Source organism: Amblyraja radiata, chromosome 5, assembly GCF_010909765.2.
Source record: "Amblyraja radiata isolate CabotCenter1 chromosome 5, sAmbRad1.1.pri, whole genome shotgun sequence".
NCBI lineage: Eukaryota > Metazoa > Chordata > Chondrichthyes > Rajiformes > Rajidae > Amblyraja > Amblyraja radiata.
In genome coordinates this window covers 57216943-57241506 of record NC_045960.1, presented here as the reverse complement: position 1 = coordinate 57241506, position 24564 = coordinate 57216943, and the positions used below count along the sequence as shown (strand labels likewise).

The window sequence follows — 24564 nt, the reverse complement described above, 5'->3', positions numbered from 1 at the left end:
CATCATCGGTGCCCCGCTCCCTGCCATGGCTGCCCTTCACCGCACACGGTGTCTGAGACGGGCTGGGAAAATTATTAAGGACCCCTCACACCCCAACCATGGACTATTTGCCCTCCTCCCATCAGGGAGGCGGTACAGGAGCCTCAGGTCTCGCACCAGCAGGCTGAGGAACAGCTTCTTCCAAAATACCATTACCCTGCTGAACTCACAGGCCCGACGCTAGCTATCTTTTTATACCCTTTTATCTGTATATATTTATTTGCCTATGTACTAGATCAATATATCCACATTGTACATATTGTTTTAACCAGCATTTTACTACTTTGCACTCTGATTAGATGCTAAAATGCATTTCGTTGTACCTGTACTCGTATTTGTGCAATGACAATAAAGTTGAATCTCATCTAAATCTATATCAACGATGGTGGACAGAGTCAACAAATTCTTGGGCGTGCATATTTCCAAAGATCTTTCCTGGACCCAGCACACTAATGCAATTATAAATAAAGCACATGAACTTCCGGAGAAGATTAAGGAGATTCGGTATGTCAGAGAGGATTCTCTTGAACTTCTACAGGTGTACAGTAGGAAGCATATTGACTGGTTGCATCATGGCCTGGTGCATCAAGTTGAATGTGCAGGAGTGGAAAAGACTGCAAAAAGTTGTGAACAGTCCATCACCGGCTCTGATCTCCCAACCATCGAAGGGATTTATCGGAGTCGCTGCCTCAAAAAGGAAGCTAACATCATCAGAGACCCACTCCATCCTGGCCATACACTCATTTCACCCCTGCCATCAGGAAAAAGGTACAGGAGCCTGAAAACTGTAACGTCAAGGTTCAGGAACAGCTTCTTCCCTACAGCCATCAGGCTATTAAACACTACAACAAATAAGCACTGAACTACAATAGACTATTATTATTATTATTATTATTATTGCACTACATATATGTAGTTCTGAGGGTGGCGCCGTTGAGTATGGCTGCCCTGCCTACAGTTGTTCGTCCTTTCACCTTTTTTTTTATTTTTAGTGTGTTAAAAAGTTTTGTTTTTCTCTCACTTCTTTGGCAGTTTAGGGATCTTTTCTTCTCTCTTTTTCGTATCTTTCTTCTTTTTCTTCATTCTTTCCTTTTTACCTTTTTTTCCCGATTCATGTATCAATTCATAAAATGTTTAAAATGAAGCTGTAAGAAAATTGTATAATTGTTATGCCGATTGCTTTATTCTTGTACAATTGCTTCAAATAAAATAAACATTAAAAAAACATCCACAATAGATTAAGGAGGCTCACCACTCTGCACTGAACCACTGGTGTTGATAACACCATTATCCCTCCAAACATGTTATCAAAGTAGGTTTCTGCTCATCTCTATGCAAATACATTTTCTTCTTCCTCATCAGCAGGCCACAATCAGTAAAAAATGGCAACAACACTTCCTAAATAATAACCATCAGCACAGGACCACCCTCGGGCTGTGTGCTCTGTCCCCTGCTCTACTCACACTATACCCAGCAGCAAGAGAGGATGTTGCAGAACTCTCTTTGGAGAGAGGATGGGAACTTCTTCAAAGGAGACATCCCTTGAGGAGATTTCGCAGTGAAGCAGACAAAATGTTGTAGCAAGGAACTGCTGGTTTAAACCGAAGATAGACACAAAATGCTGGAATCCTCTCTCGCTGCTCCCCTTCTGTGAGTCCTCCTGCTCTCCGACTACATTTTCCTTGATCCCCATCCCTTTGTCTTGTTTTCTCACCTTACATTTCCTAATTTAATTTTTGTTTATTATATATTATCTATGTGTATTGTGTTTATAGGTCTGTTCAACTGCATTTTTCTGTTGTCAGTACATATGATAATTAAATACTTTTGATCTTGACTCTTGACAAGACTCGACAAAATATTTGTTTAGATGATTTTGTAAATATTTCTAAAGAGAAATCTGTGGCAGTTCAGATCATGATCACAGTTTAGATCAGGGGTGGGGAACCTTTTCATGTTGGATTGCCGCATTAAGTTAGCTGTAATCTAATAAGGCCGCATCCAAGTAACTTCAATTAGATATTTCAAAATGTACATTATTTTGTAAAAATCTAACTACTATGTACTAACTTCAAGAAAATGAAAAAAAATTGATAATTCTAAAGTTAACTAACCTTTTAACGACTTTGTTGTGACTGCTTTTTGTGGAAGGTTAACGCACATTCTAGAGTCGCATTAGAACTAAATCATGAGCATAACAGGTGTTAAAATAACCCTCATGACTTACTAATGTTTTAATTGTGGCCGTCAGTCGGGGAGGATTATTTTGTTGAATCTTTTTTTACTCTTTTAAGTACGTATTTTAAACACTTTCATTTAAAGATTAAAATAAAAATAATAAAAGTAGCAATGTTACAAAAACATATTAATAAAATAAAAATAAAATGATTTGTTCTACAAAATTTGGATTCATTCAAAAGGCCGCACTTAATGGCCTAGAAGGCTGCAGGTTCCCCACCCCTGGTTTAGATCAATAATAATTCAAAAGGAAAATAATTGTGGTATTGTATATTAAAATTGATTTATATTTTGGCTCCCTTTGCTGATAATCTTATTCCTACATCATTGAGACCATTACATAGAAAAAGAAACATGAGCAGTCTCAATATTATTCTTGCTGCTTTGACTTGAAAATCTTGGCATGTTGGCTTACTTGTTTTACCAGTTCAGATGTGTCATCTTACATTCCAGTTGTGAATTAACCACATCGCTATTTTTACTATGAAACCAATTTTGTCCTCCACTTCCTTGTGATGAGAAAGGTGATTTTCTGCTTTGATTCATCCGTCTCACGCAATGAATGTTTTTCCGTCTGCCTTTTAATTTATGCAAATTCACTGACTGGGAATCTGCAGTGTTTCAGCACGTCAGGAGTGCAATTCCAGATCAGATTCTCTGAAATTGCTTTTTGTATGTTCTCTTCACAATGATAATTTCAAATATAATACTGTACTTTTATAATCACTCCAAAATGTATGTGCTTTTCCAGTATCTCCCCCCCCCCCCCCCCCCCCCCCCCCCCCCCCCCACCTACAACACAGGAGGCCATTAAGCTCATGGATCTACATCGGCTTTCAGTGTAATCCCTATCCTCAACTTATTTACCTGGAATCAATTCTGTCTCACATGCCCATCAACTCCACCTTGATTTTCTTACTACCTAGCCAGCACAATGGACAATTTACAGGAACCAATTAATCTACCAGCCAGCATGCCTTTGGGATGTGGTATAGAATACCCTGCTGAAACAGATGTGGTCACAGGGAGACCATGCTAACTCCACATGTACACCGTCCAAACTGAAGCAAGTTACTGGGTCACAAAAGGAGCAGAATTATCTGCTATGCCACCGTGATGCACTGAGTACAATATAATGAATTATTTTTCATGCCAGCTACTTCAGGAACTCACGAAGGAAGACATTGGTTAGGCCGCATTTGGAGTATTGTGTACAGTTCTGCTCACCCCAGGGCCGGCCTTAAGCCGATTTGACCGATTGCCCCCAATTGGGCCTCGCGCCTAATGGGGGCCCCGCACTAATGTTCCGTATTTCGTACGGAAATACGAATTCTCTTTGTTAAATAAAGATTTTTTTTTAAAACGAACATGTATAACAACCGCTGCACGGCCATCAGACACAAACGATTTGTTAACTAGTACTGTTAGCACTTCTTAACATGAAGTAGTTAACAAGTTGTTATATCAATCTGCATCCATCCACATTCCTCAGTAAATGTTATTGTGTTTTGAATGAGTATTAATGACGTCATGTTCCATTGAATAAAATTCACGCGGCGTCAATAATACTTGTTTAAAACACAATTACATTTACTGAGGAATGTAGATCGATGACACGTTGAGAATTTCTTTAAACTCACCATCATGAGTGAGGGCCCCGGACCGCGTGAAGGGGTTTCTTCCTGGTGTGCAGGTTAGTCATTCACCTACCGACCCACGTTGTGTCTCTCTGTCTTTTGCTCTCTCCCTCTCGCTCTCTCTCCCGCTCCCCATCTCGTCTCTCTCTAGCTCTCTCACCCTGTTGCCTCAGCATTCCCGGAATCATTGACATTTAGCGGTAGACATAAATGCTGAAGAAACCCAGCGGGTGAGGCAGCCGCCTGGCCCGCTGAGTTCCTCCAGCACTCTGTGTTTTTTGTTTGGCTCTGAAGTTGAAGGTGGCTCAGCGGGACGGGCAGCGGCTCTGGGGAGAGGGCTGCGTTTCTGGTCGAGACCCTTCTTCAGACAATCACAAGTACTCTCACCGACGAGAGTTCAGTTCAGTCTGAAGAAGGGTCTTCTCTCCAGAGTCGCTGCGCTGCCTGGCCTGCTGAGTTACTCCAGCTTTATGTCTATCTTCAATTTCAGAGAAATATAATTTCTCACGGGGGGCTTATAACGTCTCTAAACCCCTCTGGGACCCTCTGAACACCTCTAAACCCCCTCTGTCCACCCCCTATTTCCCTCTACAACACTTCTGAACACTTCTAAACCCATCTGAACCCATCTGAAGCCCTCTAAACATCTCTAAACCGTTTAAACACCTCTAAACTAGGAGGCTACAAGGTGACTTGTATAGGCTGGGTGAGTGGGCAAATGCATGGCAGATGCAGTATAATGTGGATAAATGTGAGGTTACCCACTTTGGTGGCAAAAACAGGAAAGTAGACTATTATCTGAATGGTGGCCGATTAGGAAAAGGGGAGATGCAACGAGACCTGGGTGTCATGGTACACCAGTCATTGAAAGTAGGCACACAGGTGCAGCAGGCCGTGAAGAAAGCGAATGGTATGTTAGCATTCATAGCAAAATAATTTGAGTATAGGAGCAGGGAGGTTCTACTGCAGTTGTACAGGGTCTTGGTGAGACCACACCTGGAGTATTGCATACAGTTTTGGGCTCCTAATCTGAGGAAGGACATTCTTGCCATAGAGGGAGTACAGAGAAGGTTCACCAGACTGATTCCTGGGATGTCAGGACTTTCATATGAAGAAAGACTGGATAGACTCGGCTTGTACTCGCTAAAATTTAGAAGATTGAGGGAGGATCTTATAGAAACGCACACAATTCTTAAGGAGTTGGACAGGTTAGATGCAGGAAGATTGTTCCCGATGTTGGGGAAGTCCAGAACAAGGGGTCACAGTTTAAGGATAAGGGGGAAATCTTTTAGGACTGAGATGAGAAAAACATTTTTTACACAGAGAGTGGTGAATCTCTGGAATTCTCTGCCACAGAAGGTAGTTGAGGCCAGTTAGTTGGCTATATTTAAGAGGGAGTTAGATGTGGCCCTTGTGGCTAAAGGTATCAGGGGGTATGGAGAGAAAGCAGGTACATGATACTGAGTTGGATGATCAGCCATGATCATATTGAATGGCTGTGCAAGCTCAAAGGGCCGAATGGCCAACTCCTGCACCTTGTTTCTACGACTGCGTCCAACTGCTGTCTGGTTCGTTGATCGGTTTGCTAGATATGAACTGTTTTGGGAGAGAAAAATGCTCACGGCAGACCAAACGTGTTAAACAGAAATTGGTCAGATATTGAGCTTTACATAGTAAGAAATCATGTCAAATAATCACTGAATTTAATTTTATGTATCTGCATGTTATACTGTTTAGTTTGGAGATGCAACCAGATAGTCTACTGAGTTTGCACCGACCAGCGATTTTAGTTACAGATTTGACAATTTTATTTGGCGGCCAATCAATTGCTGTCTCTAAGGAGGTTGCATCCAATCACCAACCAGCTTGCTTTAAAATTCCCGTCCAATCAACAAATAGCTCTCCTCCCGTCCAATCAGCCGCTGTCTCCAAGGCCATTGTGTCCAATCACATAATGCAGTTTAGATTCAGATTCAGATTCAATTTTAATTGTCATTGTCAGTGTACAGTACAGAGACAACGAAATGCATTTAGCATCTCCCTGGAAGAGAGACATAGCAAATGATTTGAATAAATAATTTGTCCGGGGGGGGGGGGGGGGGGGGGGGGGGTGATTGGCAGTCACCGAGGTACGTTGTTGAGTAGTGTGACAGCCGCCGGGAAGAAGCTGTTCCTGGACCTGCTGGTTCGGCAACGGAGAGACCTGTAGCGCCTCCCGGATGGTAGGAGGGTAAACAGTCCGTGGTTGGGGTGAGAGCAGTCCTTGGCGATGCTGAGCGCCCTCCGCAGACAACGCTTGCTTTGGACAGACTCAATGGAGGGGAGCGAGGAACCGGTGATGCGTTGGGCAATTTTCACCACCCTCTGCAATGCCTTCCGGTCGGAGACAGAGCAGTTGCCATACCATACTGTGATGCAGTTGGTAAGGATGCTCTCGATGGTGCAGCGGTAGAAGTTCACCAGGATCTGAGGAGACAGATGGACGTTCTTCAGTCTCCTCAGGAAGAAGTGACGCTGGTGAGCCTTCTTGATCAGAGTTGAGGTATTGTGGGTCCAAGAGAGGTCATCGGAGATGTTGACTCCCAGGAACCTGAAGCTAGAAACACGTTCCACCTCCGTCCCGTTAATGTGGATGGGGGTGTGCGTGCCGCCCCTGGACTTCCTGAAGTCTACAATAAGCTCCTTGGTCTTCTTGGAGTTAAGGGCCAGGTTGTTGTCAGCGCACCATGCTGCTAAGTGCTGGACCTCCTCCCTGTAGGCCGACTCATCGTTGTTGCTGATGAGGCCAATCACCGTTGTATCATCTGCATACTTGATGATGGTGTTAGTACCATGTACAGGTGTGCAGTCATAGGTGAAGAGGGAGTAGAGGAGGGGGCTCAGCACACAGCCCTGTGGAACGCCGGTGTTCAGGGTGAGGGTTGAAGAGGTGTGCTTGTCTAACCTAACAGACTGGGGTCTGTTGGTTAGAAAGTCCAGTATCCAGTTGCAGAGGGAGGGGTTGATGCCCAGGTTACCGAGTTTGGTGATCAGTTTTGATGGTATAATGGTGTTGAATGCTGAGCTGTAATCGATGAACAGCATTCTTACGTAAGTGTCTCTGTTGTCGAGGTGGGAGAGGGTGGAGCGAAGTGCCGTTGAGATGGCATCCTCCGTACTCCTGTTCTTGCGGTAGGCAAACTGATAGGGATCCAATGTGGGGGGTAGGCAGCTTTTGAGGTGTGCCAGGACCAGCCTCTCGAAGCACTTGGTGATGATGGGGGTAAGTGCAACTGGGCGGAAGTCGTTGAGGCTTGCCGCAGTGGAGTGTTTTGGCACTGGCACGATGGAGGTGGTTTTAAGGCACGTGGGGACAACTGCTTGGGCAAGTGACAGGTGGAAGATGTCAGTCCAGACGTCTGTCAGCTGCGCAGCACAGGCCCTGAGCACGCGCCCGGGGATGCCATCAGGGCCAGCAGCTTTACGTGCATTAGTCCTACTCAGTGCCACGTATACGTCGTAGGGGGTGAGTGTGAGGGGTTGGTAATCGGCAGGTAGCACAGCCTTGATGGCTGTCTCTAGATTGTCCCTGTCGAAGCGGCCATAGAAGTGATTAAGCTCCTCAAGGAAGGAGGCGTCGCTGGATGTGGGGGTGGTGTTGGAGGGTCTGTAGTCCGTGATGGTCTGGATGCCTTGCCACATGCGTCGGGGGTCGGTGTTGTTGTTGAAGTGCTCCTCAATCCTGGGCTTATGGCAGTGCTTGGCCTTCTTGATGCCCCTCTTCAGGTTAGCCCTGGATGAGCTGTAGGCTCGAGCATCGCCTGACCTGAATGCGGTGTCCCGTGCTTTCAGCAGTAGCCTGACCTCGCTGTTCATCCATGGCTTCTGATTCAGGAATATGGTCACCTGTTTGAGGGAGGTGACACTATTGATGGTGGAGTTTATAAAGTCCAGAACAGAGGATGTGTAGGAATCAATGTCCGTGTGGGAGTCAAGGGTGGCCTGGGCTGCAAACGCCTTCCAGTCAGTGTTTCCAAAACACTGCTGAAGTGTGAAGTCTGCTTCCTCTGACCAGACTTTAACTGTCCTCACAGTTGGTTTAACCCGTCTGATGAGTGGGGAGTACTTAGGGAGCAGGAACAATGAGACGTGATCAGACTGACCAAGGTGGGGGAGGGGGATGGCTTTGTAAGCTTCAGCCATGTTGGTGTAGACTTTGTCCAGTGCCTTGTCTACTCTAGTGGGGAAGGAGGCATGTTGGTGGAATTTGGGGAGTACATTCTTCAGGTTAGAGTAGTTGAAGTCACCCGCAACAATGAAGGCTGCCTCGGGGTTGTGCGTCTGTTGATTGCCAATGGCAGTATGCAGCTCTTTCATTGCAAGCTTGGCATTTAATGGTGATTAGCAGCTACAGTAAAGGTTGGAAGCCAGCGGAGCTACTGACAGTCAAACGGGAGGGAGCAGGAGAGATTCACACAGTGTATAATCCATAGCACTTAGTGTACAATTTCATAATATATACTAAATAACTGGGCTGACACACCTTGGCTGGGAACCTGGGGCCCACCAAAATTGTTCCCAATTGGGCCCCGCACATCCTAAGGCTGGCCCTGACTCACCCCATTATAGGAAGGTTGTGGAGGGTTTGGAGAGGGTACAGTGGAGGTTTACCAGAATGCTTCCTTGATTAGGGGGTATTAGCTACAAGATAAGGTTGGATGGTTTTCCCCAGAACGCTAGAATTTGAGGGGAGACCCTGTAGAAGTATATGAAATTATGAGAAATGCAGATAAGGTGGACTGTCAGAACCATTTAAAAAAGATATGCGGGGCAAGTTTTTTTCACAGATGGTGATGGGTGCCTAGACAAGTTGCCTAGGGTGTTAGCAGATACAATGGTGGCATTTAATAAGCTTTTAGATAGCCACATGGATATGCTTGGAATGATCATGTTTGGGCAAATAATATTAGTCTAGGTATTAAGTTCGGCACAGACGTTGTGGGCCAAATGGTCTGTTTCTGTGCTGTGCTTTTCCATGTTCTATCTATTTCAATATGTTATAATTTAAAATATCACTTATTGTTACTGTAATTTATTGCCTTTTATAAATGTTTACAAGAATCTGAAATATTTGTATAAAGTTTGGCTTTGTGTTAGATGTTGATTTATAGCTAACAATTTTGAAGAAAAGAAGACATATTTGCTGCATGATTTTATGAGCCTCGTGAATTCCTAGCAGTGATAATTTAGTTGTGGCCAGGATTATAATCTCCATCAGTTACTTTTTGGGTCACTTTATCAGAAATTTGCCTTGTCACACTGAACATAGAGAGTTAACATTTCAGCTAGGATGTAATGTTACAGTTGTACAAGACATTAGTGAGGCCGCATTTGCAGTACAGTATTGTGTTTAGTTTTTGTCACCCAACCTATAGGAAAGATCTTGTTGAGCTGGAAAAAGTGCAGAGGATGTTGCCAGGGCTTGAAGACCTGAATTATAAGGAGAGGTTGGGCAGGCTAGGATTGTATTCCTTGGCGTGCAGGAGGCTGAGGGGAGATCTTGGAGAGCTGTATGAAATCCTGAGGGTAATAGATAAGATGAATACATCCAGTCCTTTACCCAGAGTGGGGGAATCAAGAACCAGAGGACATAATTTTAAAGTGAGAGGGGTAATATTTAATAGGAATCTGAGGGGTAACTTTAAACCTCTAAATCGTTCCAATTTAAGTACCTGTCCAAATCTCTTTTAAATGTTGTAATAATATCTGCCTCCAGCTATCCTCTGGTAGCTTGTCCCATATACCGACCACCCTCTGTGTTGCCTGCACCATATCTTTCCAGATTTTCCCTATCCATGTTCCTATCTAATTGTCCTTTAGACACTTTCATACTAGTGCTGATAAAGTGCCCTAGACATGAAATAGTAACTATTTCTCTTTTCACAGATGGTGCCTGATCTATTGAGTGTTTTCAGTATTTTCTGTTTTTGTTTCAGATTTTCAGCATTTACTTTTTTAAAGGATTTTCAGCTAGAGTAAGGATATCTGTGATAACAGGAAGAAAAACGAAGGAGCATAACTCCAGTCAATATATTTTACTGGGAAGTTCCCCATCACTTCCACTCCACCATTGTGTGCTCAAATACCACCCCTTTCCAAATTGAGGCATTCTAGTCCTCCGCATGATGTTGCATCTTTACTCCGCATCTTTGAAGATCAGAAGTTATTTGTCCACCATAAATGTATTTGCAAAGTTTGCATCATAGCTTATTCAATCATGTGTTTCTGTTTGTTTTTCCAGTAAATTCACCATTTTAGTCATTTGAAATGCTGCCTCGAACCAGGATCATGTCATGGTGCCTGTTGCTGACTTTTTTCTATCAACAAGTTGAAGTTGATGAGCCACATAGTTCAAATTCTCCTCTTCCAGTAAGTAGCCTTTTCCGATAAACAATTTATAATTGAAAAACATAGTTACAAAGATTATAGCTTCACAAGAATGTATATAGATTTTTAACGCCCCTGTTACCAAGCAATATTTGAATGTTCTCATCTGGCAAATTAATGTAAAATGCGTCATGTACTTTTTACGTAGTGAATTACTTAGTGAAGTAATGAAAACTTCAAAGCCAAGAAAGGAACAGTGAGGCCAGGGATTCTGTGATATGTTCAGTGGGTAGACAGTCTTATTGATTTGTTTTTTTTCTGAGGAGTTAGAAACTTTTCACCCACTCCTGCCTGGGACCAAGATTTCAATTGGAAGCCAGGTATTGGTGAGAATTTCTTGGGTAGGCTGGGCAGGGAGGAGTGGCTTTCTTAAAGCCAGCACATTCTAATGACACGTTATTTTGCATTTCTGAAATTCATTGTACTCCCTTTTGGCTCATTTTAAATGCAAATGATGTGAATGCTGACATAATGAACAAAGGGACTACAAGCACACAGATTAAGTGTTAGTCATAATGTTATTTAAAATATCCCAGGAATTATATTATGCAATATTCTTTCAGAAGGGATGTATTCTGATTATTTACTTATAAGGATCAAGAACGGTGTAGGAAGCAAACTGCAGTGTTATTGTGTAGGAAATAACTGCTGATGCTGGTTTAAATCAAAGGCAAACACAAAATGCTGGAGTAACTCAGCAGGACACGCAGCATCTCTGGAGAGGACCCGAAACATCATCCATTCCTTCTCTTCAGAGATGCTGCCTGTCCCGCTGTTTCAGCATTTTGTGCAGTATGTTATTTTTCTTTACAAAGTTGCAGAATAACTGCATCAATTTAATTTGCAGTTATAAAGTGAGGTTGACCTTGTTTAATTGATTGAATATTGTAACATGTGACAAGTCACTATGAAATTATTTGCTTGCATACTCAAGGTATGTAAATAGTGGCCCATCAAGGGCACTTACAAATTACCCCAGCGCCAGGTCCCACTTTGTCCTCCCAACCTCACCCTCCTCATGGCGGTCTCCCCATGCTGGGTCCTCCTTTGTTCCCCAACAGGAGCGTCCTCACTTCACTTAGATGGACAGTAAATGAGCTACACTCCGAAACCCAGTTTTATAGGATTTTTCTGTTAAAATTAGATGACGTGTTTACCTGGCGGCTTTGCCAAAGAATGTGTTTGTAGGATTTAAATGGAGAAAATGTCAGTGATTTTTTTTCCTTCTCCGTAGGCAACCCCCAAGAACATGATTTTTTTTTTCTACACAGGGTTTGCAGGTTCTGAGGTTCCATGGAAAGATTTGGGTGATATTGAGAAGCTCAAGTCAAATACGATCTTGATACTTGACATGAGGTTCCCAGTATCACCTAAGTACTCTTGCATTCTAGGGACCCATTTACAGCAGTTATGGGTTCGAGATTCCTGAGTTGAGAAGTTGTGTTTTTTCAAGGAAACTTTGAGCCCATCCTTGAATCACTTCCTCTGTCTACTCAGTCATCTGTTCCTGTTACAGAACTCGAGCAAAGCCATGGGTCCCTAGAATGGCACTAGATTTTAGGACTGTTCAGCAACAGAGCATTCATTTGCTGTAGCAATACTTCTCTTCTTCCAAGTCGAAAAAGCCCCAAAATCACAGTGTAGTGGAGGAGGGAGATTAGAGTATTTTTGTGTTTGTAATCTTTAAGCACCCTCTCCTTGGTTTTTTTGCAAAGAGCTGTGCTAACTTAAAAGGAAGTACTAGTAAACCTATCATATTTCAAAATAGAAAAAATACCAGGGCGGGATGAAATATATCCCAAGCTGATAAAAGAAGAAAGGGAGGAAATCGTGCAGGATTCCAATGCAGCATTTCCATCCCCCTGGCTATCGCAGTGTTAGCCTAAGGGTTGGAGGAATGCCAAAGATGTACCATTGTTTAAACGAGGGAGGGATGGAGGGATAAACTAAATAAATAGTATTTTAACTTCAGTTGTGGGCAAATTATTGGAATCCATTCTAGGAGGCCGTATAAACCTTCACTTTAAGAAGTACAGTTTAATTGAGGGCATCTATTAAGGAAATTTGTTGTCAGACTAATGAATAATTTTTTTCTGTCAAAAGGAGGGTCTGTGAGGACAATGCATTTGATGTAGTCTATATTATCTTAATTAGTTTATGATAAGGCAAGTTGGTCAAAACAAAACTAATGTGAACCAAAGACGAGTGGCATATGTGGCTTGGCAGCAGGAATCGGAGAGTAATGAATGATTAATGGATGTTTTTTTTTACTGGAAGCTGTTCCCTGTGGGGTTTCACAAGCCTCTTGGAATTTTGGTTTTATTATATATTAATGACTATAATGCACAAATAAACTATTCGCCATTGAGCTTAACATCTGTAGTTGAAAAGTTACGAGAGAGTATTCTGAGGGAAAGGATATACATGCATTTAGATGGGCAAGGGCTGATTAGGGATAGTCGGCATGGTTTTGTACGTGGGAGGTTATGTCTCACAAATCTCATTGAGTTTTTTGAAGACATGACCAAAAGGTCGATGAGGGCAGAGCTGTAGATGTTGTGTATATGGACTTCAGTAAAGCATTCAACAAGGTTCTGCGTGGTAGCTAGCTCTAGAAGGTTAGATCACATGGGATCCAAGGAGAGATATCTGAATGGATAGCAAATTGGCTATATGGAAGGAAGCAGAGGGTGATGATGGAAGGTTGCTTCTCAGACTGGAGGCCTGTGACTCGTGGTGTGCCTCAGGGTTCGGCGCTGGGCTTGTTACTGTTTGTCATCTATATCAATGATTTGGATGAGAACATACATGTCAAGGTTAGCAAGTTTGCTGATGATACAAAAGTGAGTGGTTCTGCGGATAGAGACGATGGTTGTGAAAAATTGCAGCAGGATCTTAATTGATTGATCAGGTGGGCTGAGAAATGGTTGATGAAATTTAATACTGAGAAATGTGAGGTGTTGCATTCTGGGAAGTTTAACATGGGCAGGACCTAAACAGTGAATGGCAGGCCTCTGGGGAATGTACACGAGAGGGATCCAGGAGTCCAAGTGCATGGTTCCTTCAAGGTGGAGTCGCTGGTAGATCGGGTGGTCAAAAAGGCTTTTGGCGCATTGGCCTTCACCAGTCAGAGTATTGAGTATACAATTTGGGATGTCATGTTGCAGTTGTTTAAGACATTGGTGATGCCACATTTAGAGTATTGTGTTCAGTTCTTGTCACCATGTTATAGGAAATATGTTGTCAAGCTGGACAGGGAACAGAGAAGATTTATATGGATATTGCCAGGACTAGAGGGTCTGAGCTATAGGCAGAGGTTGAGCAGGCTGGGACTATTCCTTGGAGCACAGGAGGATGAGGGGTGATCTTATAGAGATGTATAAAATCATGAGAGGAATAGATTGGGTGGATGCACAGTGTCTCTGGGTCAGAGTAGGTGAATCGATGGCCAAAGGACATAGATTCAAGGTGAAGGGGAAAAGATTTAATAGGAATTCGAGGGTAACTTTTTCACACAAAAGTTGGTGGGTATATGGAACAAGCTGCCAGAGCAGGTAGTTAAGGCTGGGACTATCCCAAAGTTTAAGAAACAGTTGGACAGGTACATGGATAGGACAGGTTTGGGGGGATATGAAACAAACGTGTGGGCAAATTGGGCTGAAGGGCCTGTTTCCACACTGTATCACTCTCTGACTCCATGACTTAAAAGAGGCATCAAAACCAAAGGGGAAAGTGTAGTGGTCTGGATTTCACTGCCTGAAAGTGGTAGATGCAGTGAACGGAACAGGGTGTATTTGAAGAGCTTTGACCTGTAGGACTACACAGAATGGGAAGGAAGATGTGATTCCAGTAGGAAGGCTATTGACCTCCCTCTGTCATCAATTCTTTGCATTCTTGATACTCCCTCCATCATTTGAATGATACCATCAGCTCTCATGCTTCTCCCCAAAGAACAGATGGGACCTGTGAAAGTTCAACTCTCCCTCTGTTCATCTTTGTAAGTTTCTTCTGTAGAATTCATCGCCACCGAAGACTGTGGAGGCCAAGTCAATGGATATTTTTGAAGACAGAGATAGATAGATTCTTGATTAGCACGGGTGTCAGGGGTTATGGGGAGAAGGCAGGAGAAAGGGGTTGGGAGGGAGAGATAGATCAGCCATGATTGAATGGTGGAGTACACTTGATGGGCCGAATAGCCTACTTCTGCTCCTATCACTTATACAAACATAGAAACATAGAAATTAGGTGCAGGAGTAGGCCATTCAGCCCTTCGAGCCTGCACTGCCATTCAATATGATCATGGCTGATCATCCAACTCAGTATCCCGTACCTGCCTTCTCTCCATACCCCCTGATCCCTTTAGCCACCAGGGCCACATCTAACTCCCTTTTAAATGTAGCTAATGAACTGGTCTCAACCACCTTCTGTGGCAGAGAATTCCAGAGATTCACCACTCTCTGTGTGAAAAATGTTTTTCTCATCTCGGTCCTTAAAGATTTCCCCCTTATCCTTAAACTGTGACCCCTTGTTCTGGACTTCCCCAACATCGGGAACAATCTTCCTGCATCTAGCCTGTCCAACCCCTTAAGAATTTTGTAATTTTCTATAAGATCCCCCCTCAATCTTCTAAATTCTAACAAGTACAAGCCGAGTCTATCCAGTCTTTCTTCATATGAAAGTCCTGACATCCCAGGAATCAGTCTGGTGAACCTTCTCTGTACTCCCTCTATGGCAAGAATGTCTTTCCTCAAATTAGGAGACCAAAATTGTACGCAATACTCCAGATGTGGTCTCACCAAGACCCTGTACAACTGCAGTAGAATCTCCCTGCTCCTATACTCAAATCCTTTTGCTATGAATGCTAACATACCATTCGCTTTCTTCACTGCCTGCTGCACCTGCATGCCTACTTTCAATGACTGGTGTACCATGACAACCAGGTCTCGTTGCATCTCCCCTTTTCCTAATCGGCCACCATTCAGATAATAGTCTACTTTCCTGTTTTTGCCACCAAAGTGGATAACCTCACATTTATCCACATTATACTGCATCTGCCATGCATTTGCCCACTCACCCAGCCTATCCAAGTCACCTTGCAGCCTCCTAGCATCCTCCTCACAGCTAACACTGCCCCCCAGCTTCGTGTCATCCGCAAACTTGGAGATGTTGCATTCAATTCCCTCGTCCAAATCATTAATATATATTGTAAATAGCTGGGGTCCCAGCACTGAGCCTTGCGGTACCCCACTATTCACTGCCTGCCATTGTGAAAAGGACCCGTTTACCCCTACTCTTTGTTTCCTGTCTGCCAGCCAGTTCTCTATCCACATCAATACTGAACCCCCAATACCATGTGCTTTAAGTTTGTATGAACTTACTCAAGTTTTTGATCATAAAATGATATACACTGTGCATGACCTGCTCATTCTGCCAGCTTCCAGCACACATCGAATCTTCATCATAATCCCAGACAGACACAACAGAGGGTTTAGATGTAGAAGACAAAAGATGGAAAATAAGGAACAATTATAAATGTGATTGTTGACCTCACTGGTTGGCTGCAATCAGCTGTGCAAGTCTTGTTGCCAATCTCATGTTTAAATCCAAGTCAAGTTGCTTCCTATTTTATCAGAATCGCCAATATTTGATAGGACTAATATTTGATTTGATTTGATTCAATTTATTGTCATTGCTCTTTTCAGTGCAACAAAATGGTTTAGCCTGCAGTCATAACATAGAATAAATAACAAACACTCAACACAGTTTAAAGTCCCAAAGTCATTGTCTCTTCCCACCTTGCTCTCCCTCTGCGCTGAGGCAATCCAAGCCTCCGATGTTGTGATCCCGCCGGGTGATGGTAGGTAAGTCCCGCGGCTGAATCCGTGCTCTGCAAACGGGCCGGTTCAAACTCCGCGGCCCGGGGCGGTCGAAGCTGCTGAAGCTGCCGTCCTCCAGTCCAGCGGACGCAGCTGTGGTTGCGGGAGCTCCGGAAAACAGAACTCGAACTCCCGATGATGTCGTCCACTGGCCCGCGGCCGAGCCTCCGAGGCTCCAAAGTCGGGTCGGAAGTTGGGTCGCACCGCAACCACAGCCCCGAAGTCGGCCAGCCTCGCGTTGGTAAGTCCTGGCTCTGCCTCCGCAGCCTCGAGGTCGGTCGCAGTTGGACACGGAGACGGGGGATACGGCAAGAAAGGTTGCATCCCCCCTGAAGGAAGAGTCAAAAAACATACCACACCCACCCCCCACACATACACAACTAAATAAACCGAAATAAACTGTAAAAACGGGACAAGAGAAAACAAAAAACAGAAAAGACAAACGGACTGCAGGCGAGCCGCGGCTGCAAGGCAGCGCCGCCACTTCCGGAATATTGTTAATTTCAGTCCGTGATCTGACTGAGACAACATTCCACTAAAGCATATTATTGTCTAAGAAAGAGTTAATTTGTGCTTGAAAGATTTTTTCAACCATCAAATGTAATTCAATGATCTCAATATGTCACAATTCAGGCAGTAGATGCTTCTATAACAGAAGACAGTAAAAGTCAAATCCACCTCATCAGACAAAGAAGAAATGGTAAGTCATTAATGATATTATGATGTTATGATATCTTGTAACATCCCTTTAAAATGAAGGGACATTATGAAAGAATTTCCTAAACTTTGATTAGTACGAGCGTCAGGGATTATGGGGAGAAAGCAGGGGAATGGGGTAAGGAGGGAGAGATAGATCAGGCAAGATTGAATGGCGGAGTAGACTTGATGGGCCGAATGGACAAATTCTGCTCCTATCACTTATTCCTTCTTCTTAAGCCCTTTGCTCCTCTAGGAGGATGTCAATGGCCTTGTCAATGCATAGGCCAATGACAAATGTCCTCCACCTCACTCGGTTGTTGCCATTTTTTTCGAGATCTCCCCAGTTGAGCCCACTCTCAGACATTTCTGTCTGGACACCTCATCTCCAGCTGTTCCTGGGGCGACCTAATTTCCTTTTTCCTTGGGGGGGTTCCATTTCAGGGCTTGCTGGGTGATGTTTGTGGCAGGTTTCCTTAGGGTGTGTCCAATCCAACTCCATTTTCTCCTTCGAATTTGTAAGTCAATGGGCTCCTGGCTTGTTCTTTTCCACAGGTCCACATTGCTTACTTTGTCTCTCCACCAGATGCTAAGTATTCTCTTAAGGCAGGTGACAATGAATGTTTTCAGCCTGTTTGTAGTGTGTTTTGTTGTTTTCCATGTCTCTGACCCATACAGCATCACCTGTTTCACATTTGAGTTAAAGAAGCGTATTTTGGTGTTGATTGAGATGTGTTTTGAGCTCCAGATCTTCCTGAGCATGTTAAACACCACCCATATTATGACCTTATTAACTATCTCTAATGACAGATTTATTTAAATATATCCTGTTGCCTTTTGAAATAAAGTCATTCTAATTTGCTTTGTGAGATAAGAGGAAAGTAAATTAACTTTCGGATTAAATCGAGTCTGAAATTCACTGTGTCAGGGAGAATATCACAATCATTTATTGTCAGTCTTTTAAGAAATCCTTTAAGTTGAACTGTTTAGTTATCACTGCTCCAGACTTATTCAGAGTGAGTGGATGGCCCAATTAATTAACTTATAGTTGCAGTCCCCGCTCTCCAATTGTACAAATCTTGATTTTGAAGGAGATATAACAATTCCTCCAATAAGTTCATAAGTAATAGGAAAAGAAAAAGGCCATTCAGCCCATCGTCCATTGCCATTCAATCATGGCTGATGTATCTTTTCCCTCTCAACCCCATTCTCCTGCATTCTCCCTATAACCCCTGACACCCTTACAAATCAAGAAATCAATGCACAGAAGTTTAGTTATTCTCTCTTAGCGAGTGTCTTAGCAACAAAACAAGTCTCCACTTTCTTTGTTCCAAAAGGCCACTTTATGTCATGAGAGATAGATATCTCTCTTTCACATTCTTTTCGACACCTGCTGCGCTGGGAATTGGCACATTACCTCAAAACCTATGCATTCTGACAAAGCTTACTATATACTTTTGACTCCTAAAATGACAATCAAGCCTTTCACCGTATTTTCCTGTGTGCGTATGTTTTGAACCAGGCTCCTATTTGCCATTAAGTGCTATAAGACTGCAACGATCCTGTGACCTCTGGTAAAGTAAGATTATCTTTAAAAGAGCATTCTAGTTCATTTGCGCGTCAGAGCCTTGTTGCTCAGTTATATAATTAGTTTAAATTTCATGAGGCAAACTATACTTTGCCTTGATAGATGCTTTTAAGTTATAATATGCAAATAAACCGTGCATGCTAGTTTTTGTCTGGATATTCCACTTCAAACAAAAACACCGGAGTAGTTTGTTTACAAGTTTTATGGATGTTCTCAGGGTTGCTTTTCACTAGTATTAATATTATCATTTATCGCTTTCTCCTTGAGCTAACTTTTTCCTTTGTTAAATATACAGTCAATCAGCAAACTGAATACACCATAGATATTGAAATAAGCATAAGCAGAAATGGTCTTAGCACCCTGCAAATGGACCTGGCTAATTTAAGCTATCCAATTATACTGCCGATTGGAAATGGCACTATCAATATTACCAGCATCACTCCTACAACATGTGAGTATGGATAAAATACATCAACAATCTTATGCATATATGAGTATTATAAATACAGGTATATTACACTTCATGTAATCTCAAAATGTATATATCGCCAACCGTGATATTGTTGGGAAATTCTAGAACGTAGAACATCCCAAGAGCGGCAGGATAGCAGAGTGGCGCAGTGGTAGAAATTGCTGCCTTACAGCACCAGAGATCTGGGTTCGGTCCTGACCCCAGGTGCTGTCTGTATGGAGTTCGTAAGTTCTCCGTTACGTATGCTAAATGCCACTATTGTACCTGCCTCCAACAACCACCGCTGGCAGCATACTCCAGGCACTCACCACTCTCTTGCTCCACATATCTCCTTTAAACTTTGCCCCTATCGCCTTAAAATTATGTTGCCTAGTTTTTGGTTTTCTTTCATCCTGCGAAAAAGGTTCTGGCTGTCTACCCTATTTATGCCAATATCTACCCCGATCTAGGTGTTACTATGAAGCAAATGCTAATGGGGTCCAGGATTTAGCACAAACGTTTTGTACTAATTGCAGGGAAACAAACTTTTCCCAGTTTGTCATAGCTGTGATTAAGTGGACTACCAAGATTCCTTGAGCCCAGTTTCACTGCAAGTGTAGTGTTCCAGGGCTGGCATAGCAGCAGATAGCAGCATGCCACAGGGAATAACCCAAAAGGAAACATGGAAATTTACAATATATTTGGTCCATTCTGCTAATGTTGGCCAGAAAAGTTTCACTACGTTCAGAGTAATGGAGAGTTAACTTATTTCAACCATGAAATGGTACTGCTAATGCTGTTTTATAGAAGCAGGTAGGCTCTGTATTCAGCTTTGCTTCCAAAATTCAGTCAATGGCACTGAATATCATGTAGAGTTTTACTTGCTATTTCAACTACATAGTGGAACGAGACTACTGGCCAGAGATTAATTCCTGGGCAATAAACCTTTGGTACATTTTCAATGTTTTTTTATAAGATATCTATATTACTAAAAGTCTGATCTTGACCGCTTTTGGCCCACTGTGCTGCGATTTCCGAGAGAACGCCGCCACTTACAGCCGTCATTTTTGGCCACCTCGCTCAGAGCCCCTCTCCACCTTCCATGACCGGAGGATTTTTCCCATCGATGAAAAATCAGAGAGATATTAATGTTTAAACAAAATTGCCATTCGCTCTGCTGCCCCTGCTGGAGGGAGGGGGAGGGACTATAAAACCAGGAAGTGGTGTGCCTCACTCAGTCTCTGTAAGATGGAGGAAACCAGAGGGTCATGTCTCTGAACTCTGAATAACACTGAACAGTCTGAATAACACTGAACAAAAATGACAGTCTACTCAACTGTGAGTGCGCTTAATGCGGTTTGAAAATTAAAATATGGTTGGTTTGAAGTAAAAAGGCACTGCTTGCAAATGGTTGTTTGGGGGGTTTGGGTTGAAGTGAAAAGGCATTGCCTGCAAATGGTTGTTTGGGGGGGGTTTGGGTTGAAGTGAAAAGGCACTGCTTGCAAATGGTTGTTTGGGGGGGTTTGGGTTGAAGTGAAAAGGCACTCCTGTAAATGGTTGTTTGTCTAAACTTGACAACTTCCTGTTTGCACTATATTGATTTTAGATAAAACGCTACCACTAACGGCTGTGATTTTTGGCCATCTTAGTTCCCCTCCGCTCATCAGATGCAGAGGATTCTTCCCATCACTGAACAACAAACGTGTTATTAGTGTTTAAGAAATGTTGAGAATCTCTCTCCTGTCAATCACCCCATGAAGGCCACACCTTTTCCGGTGGGAGGGGGAAGGATTATAAAACCCGGAAGTGTGGGTGTGGCTCAGTCTCTGCATGATGGGGGAGGGAGAGGTCACGACTCTGTCTGAGCTGTGAATCAACTGAACACACTGAATGTCTACTGAACTGTGAGTGTGGTGTTTTGTGTGGTTTTATGGTGGTTTTTATGGTGGTTTCACCCTGCTTGAAATAGTATGAATGCATTTGAATGTGGTGGCCTTGCACGAAATGGTATGAAACTGTATTTGAATGTGGTGTCGTTGCACCCTGCATGAAATGGTATGAAACTGCATTTGAATTTGGTGGGCTTGCACGCTGCTTGAAGTGGTATGAAACTGCACTTGAATTTGGTGGCTTGCACCCTGCTTGAAGTGGTTGGAAACTGAACCTGAATTTGGTGGCCTTGCACCCTGCTTGAAGTGGTATGAAACTACACTTGAATTTTGTGGCCTTGCACCCTGCTTGAAATGGTAGGAAAATGGATTTGAATTTGGTGAATAGTCGTGAGTCAACTGCCAGCCCACCAGCCGTGAGTGAGCTGCCAGCACATCAGGCTTGAGGGACTGAGCTGCCACCTCAAGAATCCATTTGGCCCACAATGTCCATACTAGCCCTCTGAAGACCAGTAGTCCCTGCAGCCAACAACACCCATGCCAGCGCTCCAGAAAGCTCCCCCCCCCACTGGCCACCCCACCAATATTGGAATTGGTGGAGAGGTGGAATATTGCATCGGGGGACCAGCCCTCCCTTGTGAACATGGGACCCAACGGGTCCCACTTAGTCTAGTAATTTATAAATCTCTCTACTTACTTCACAAGGGATCATAAGAGTATTAGGCATTGATGTGAGAAATGTTTTCGATATTGTGGCTACATTCCCAAATGATAGGGGAGCACAACTCTACCTGAGCCCTTTGATAGTCATTTGTAATTTTGATGTTTTACTCACTTTTGTTTTCTTTCTTTGTCCAGCCTGTCAATTAGTGAACAGTGAAATTCAATGCACATGTACTAGTGAATTTATATGGAACTCAACATTTTGTAGAAAATACCAGCCTTGCAGTGCAAATACTACAGCCACACAGACTTGTGACTGCATCAGGGGTTATCCAACAGAGGGAGTATTCTGCGATGACTCACCCATAATGACAACACCCGCACAAAGTACTGCACCTACAACAAGGGCAAAGACCACCACAACAAGTGAAAAGACCACCACAACAAGGGCAAAGACCACCACAACAAGGGCAAAGACCACCACTACTACACTACCAACGACTACGCCATTCAGAAGAGGTATATCTCTCTCAATAATGAGAAATGTCTGAGCTGTTTGTGATGGAGAAACATTATTTACATGAACAATTAGAAAATATCTTGGTATGTGCAACAATTTAAATTACAAACATAGACAATAGGTGCAGGAGTAGGCCATTCGGCCCTTCGAGCCAGCACCACCATTCAATATGATCATGGCTAATCATCCAAAATCAGTACCCTGTTCCTGCTTTCTTCCCATATCCCTTGATTCTGTTAGCCCTAAGAGCTATATCTAAAATTGTACAAAGGCAGGATGTAATAACAATGAGACTGGATTGGTTCTGAGTTATAGTTCATTTCAGTATTAGTAATCTGACCTTGATATCTTTGTGACAAAAATTCTTCCCCTACTCAATAATTGGGAAGTGTAGCTTTTGAGGCATTCTGCTTCATGCCTTCATTAACTTTATTCATAACCATCCCTAAAATAGTAAGATTAAACGAGAACTTACCAGTTTGAAGTTTGATCCTTATTTTATGAGGAGGAACGTTGAGGGACTACGTGAAGAACCCGCTTACGACGCATGCGTGTCATTCTTCAAAGCAGCGGTGTGGAATCACAGATAACTATAATGACTAAACATAGTAAGATTAGATAACAGATACCAGTTCAGACTATGATCAAGGGTGGGAGCGGAGGGCACGTAGTCCCTCAACGTTCCTCCTCATAAAATAAGGATCAAACTTCAAACTGGTAAGTTCTCGTTTAATCTTACTATTTTACTTCGGAGTCACGTGAGTGACTACGTGAAGATTTTAAAGCTCTGTGATTTCATGCCGTGGAACGAGTCCATGCATCACATCTGCCTTGATTTTTGGGGAGAGTAGAGTTAACAACATTAGACATCAATATGATATTGAAATCCAACAGTAAAATTATGAACACCAATTATTGCCCCTATTTATGGGTCTATTATATTACAGAACTTAAATTTGTTTCTGTAAATGTTTCAGGTTCAATGACTGGTTTGTTATAAAGTCGTTGGAAAATTCCTCCGTTGGCCATCCTGCTGTCTTGAGGATTTGGTCCATTGGTACGTCCAACTTCATAGCTGCTAATGTAGCTGCAGCCCTGGTGGAGTGAGATTTGAAATGCTAGTTCCCACTCCAGCCTATTTAGGACTTGTTTTAGCCATCCAGAGATGGTCTGGACTGTCACTGTTTTAAATGGCTGTTAGTAGCTGATTAAAGTGACATTCCTCCCCTCTGATGATCTTAGTATACTTCAAGTATGATAGTAAGTGTGTTATAATACAGAGACGACCATCTGTAGGGTAGACCCTGAATTCTGTTTTTTAGGCCTGCTGACCCCTGTCTGTTCTGTATGACTATTACACTGATGTAAACCATAAATTCCAGATGAATTAATCATGTTGTCCAACCTTGTTTTCTGTGGTGACTGGACCCTTGTGGCATGACCAGGACCATCAGCATGACTGTTTTCATAGTCAGTTCCCGTAGGAACAGAGCTGTAGCTGGAGACCAGTTTCTTAACATGGTCAGTACAATGCTCACATCCCATATTTGGGAGTACCTGGTTCCTGGGGACTAATTTTAAAAATGCCCCTCATGAGTTTGTTTACCAGGGTTTGTCCCAACAGAATGCCGCTCTGTACCTTCATTCCAGCATCTGCAGTTCCCTTTTGAACACCTTCAACAGGTATATTGACAGAGCACCTCTGGCGCAGTTGATGGCACTATGACTGAGCCTCTCATCGTAATGGAGGCTTGCCAGGAATTCCAGAACAGACGGGATGTTCATAGATCTGTGGGTGATGATTATTGTTGTGACAGTACTTCCCATTACTAGATGATACCAAGTACTGATGTTTAGGTGGACTGTCTGTGACCCGCTGAAATAATTCCGCATTCGGTCCGTCAGTCCCAGGTGTAGAAGAGGTGCTTCCAACTCTAAATAAATAGGTTAATATATAATAGTGACGGGTAACTCCCCTTGTTGCGGGAAGACCCAGTAAGTTAGGTCTATGATGGATGGTGATGTATGGTTCTGACCCATGTTGATATCACCAGTACCTCTGGTTGCGTAGGGCAATCAGGTATTATCCAAATTCGAGACGTGAAGTCTATAGTTTCTTCCTAAATAACCGACTGATGAGGCAAAAGGGAGGGATGCATAAATGATCCCCCAATCAGCGAAGATACATCTGAACCACTGCCCCAGGTTCTGGCTCCCAAGAACATAATTTGATAACTGGTAAGAGCATGGATGTGAATAGGTCGTTATCTGGTGTTCCATACCAGCTGTTCCAGCAATACATATTTTATCCAACATCCATACAGAGTTTTTAGACTTAGCGTGACCTGTTGTCTGCCACTAAATTCAGTTTTCCTGGTAGTTGGAAGCTGATATCCAATCTCTATCTGGATACGCTATTAATCCAGATTAATAGAGACAGTGACTCTAAGACTATTGCCTGCATCACAGTGTGGAGGTACCCGGTGAACTCACCGCGGCGGATGCCAGCCCGTGTCCATTGTGTGCTGCTAGTATTACATG

At 43.1% G+C, this 24564-nt stretch overlaps 1 protein-coding gene across 1 annotated transcript in view; it reads left to right on the top strand.

The window, feature by feature from the left end:
* LOC116973331 (adhesion G protein-coupled receptor F5-like) overlaps window positions 1-24564 on the top strand; it is a 67410-nt gene that overhangs the window by 23968 nt on the left and 18878 nt on the right. Inside the window, exons 2-6 of the mRNA XM_033021291.1 lie at window positions 10195-10322; window positions 16850-16916; window positions 18796-18951; window positions 21699-21909; window positions 21952-22022. Of these exons, the coding sequence (XP_032877182.1) occupies window positions 10221-10322; window positions 16850-16916; window positions 18796-18951; window positions 21699-21909; window positions 21952-22022 (607 nt within the window). The 5' untranslated portion in view covers window positions 10195-10220. The remainder of the gene's footprint in view (window positions 1-10194; window positions 10323-16849; window positions 16917-18795; window positions 18952-21698; window positions 21910-21951; window positions 22023-24564) is intronic.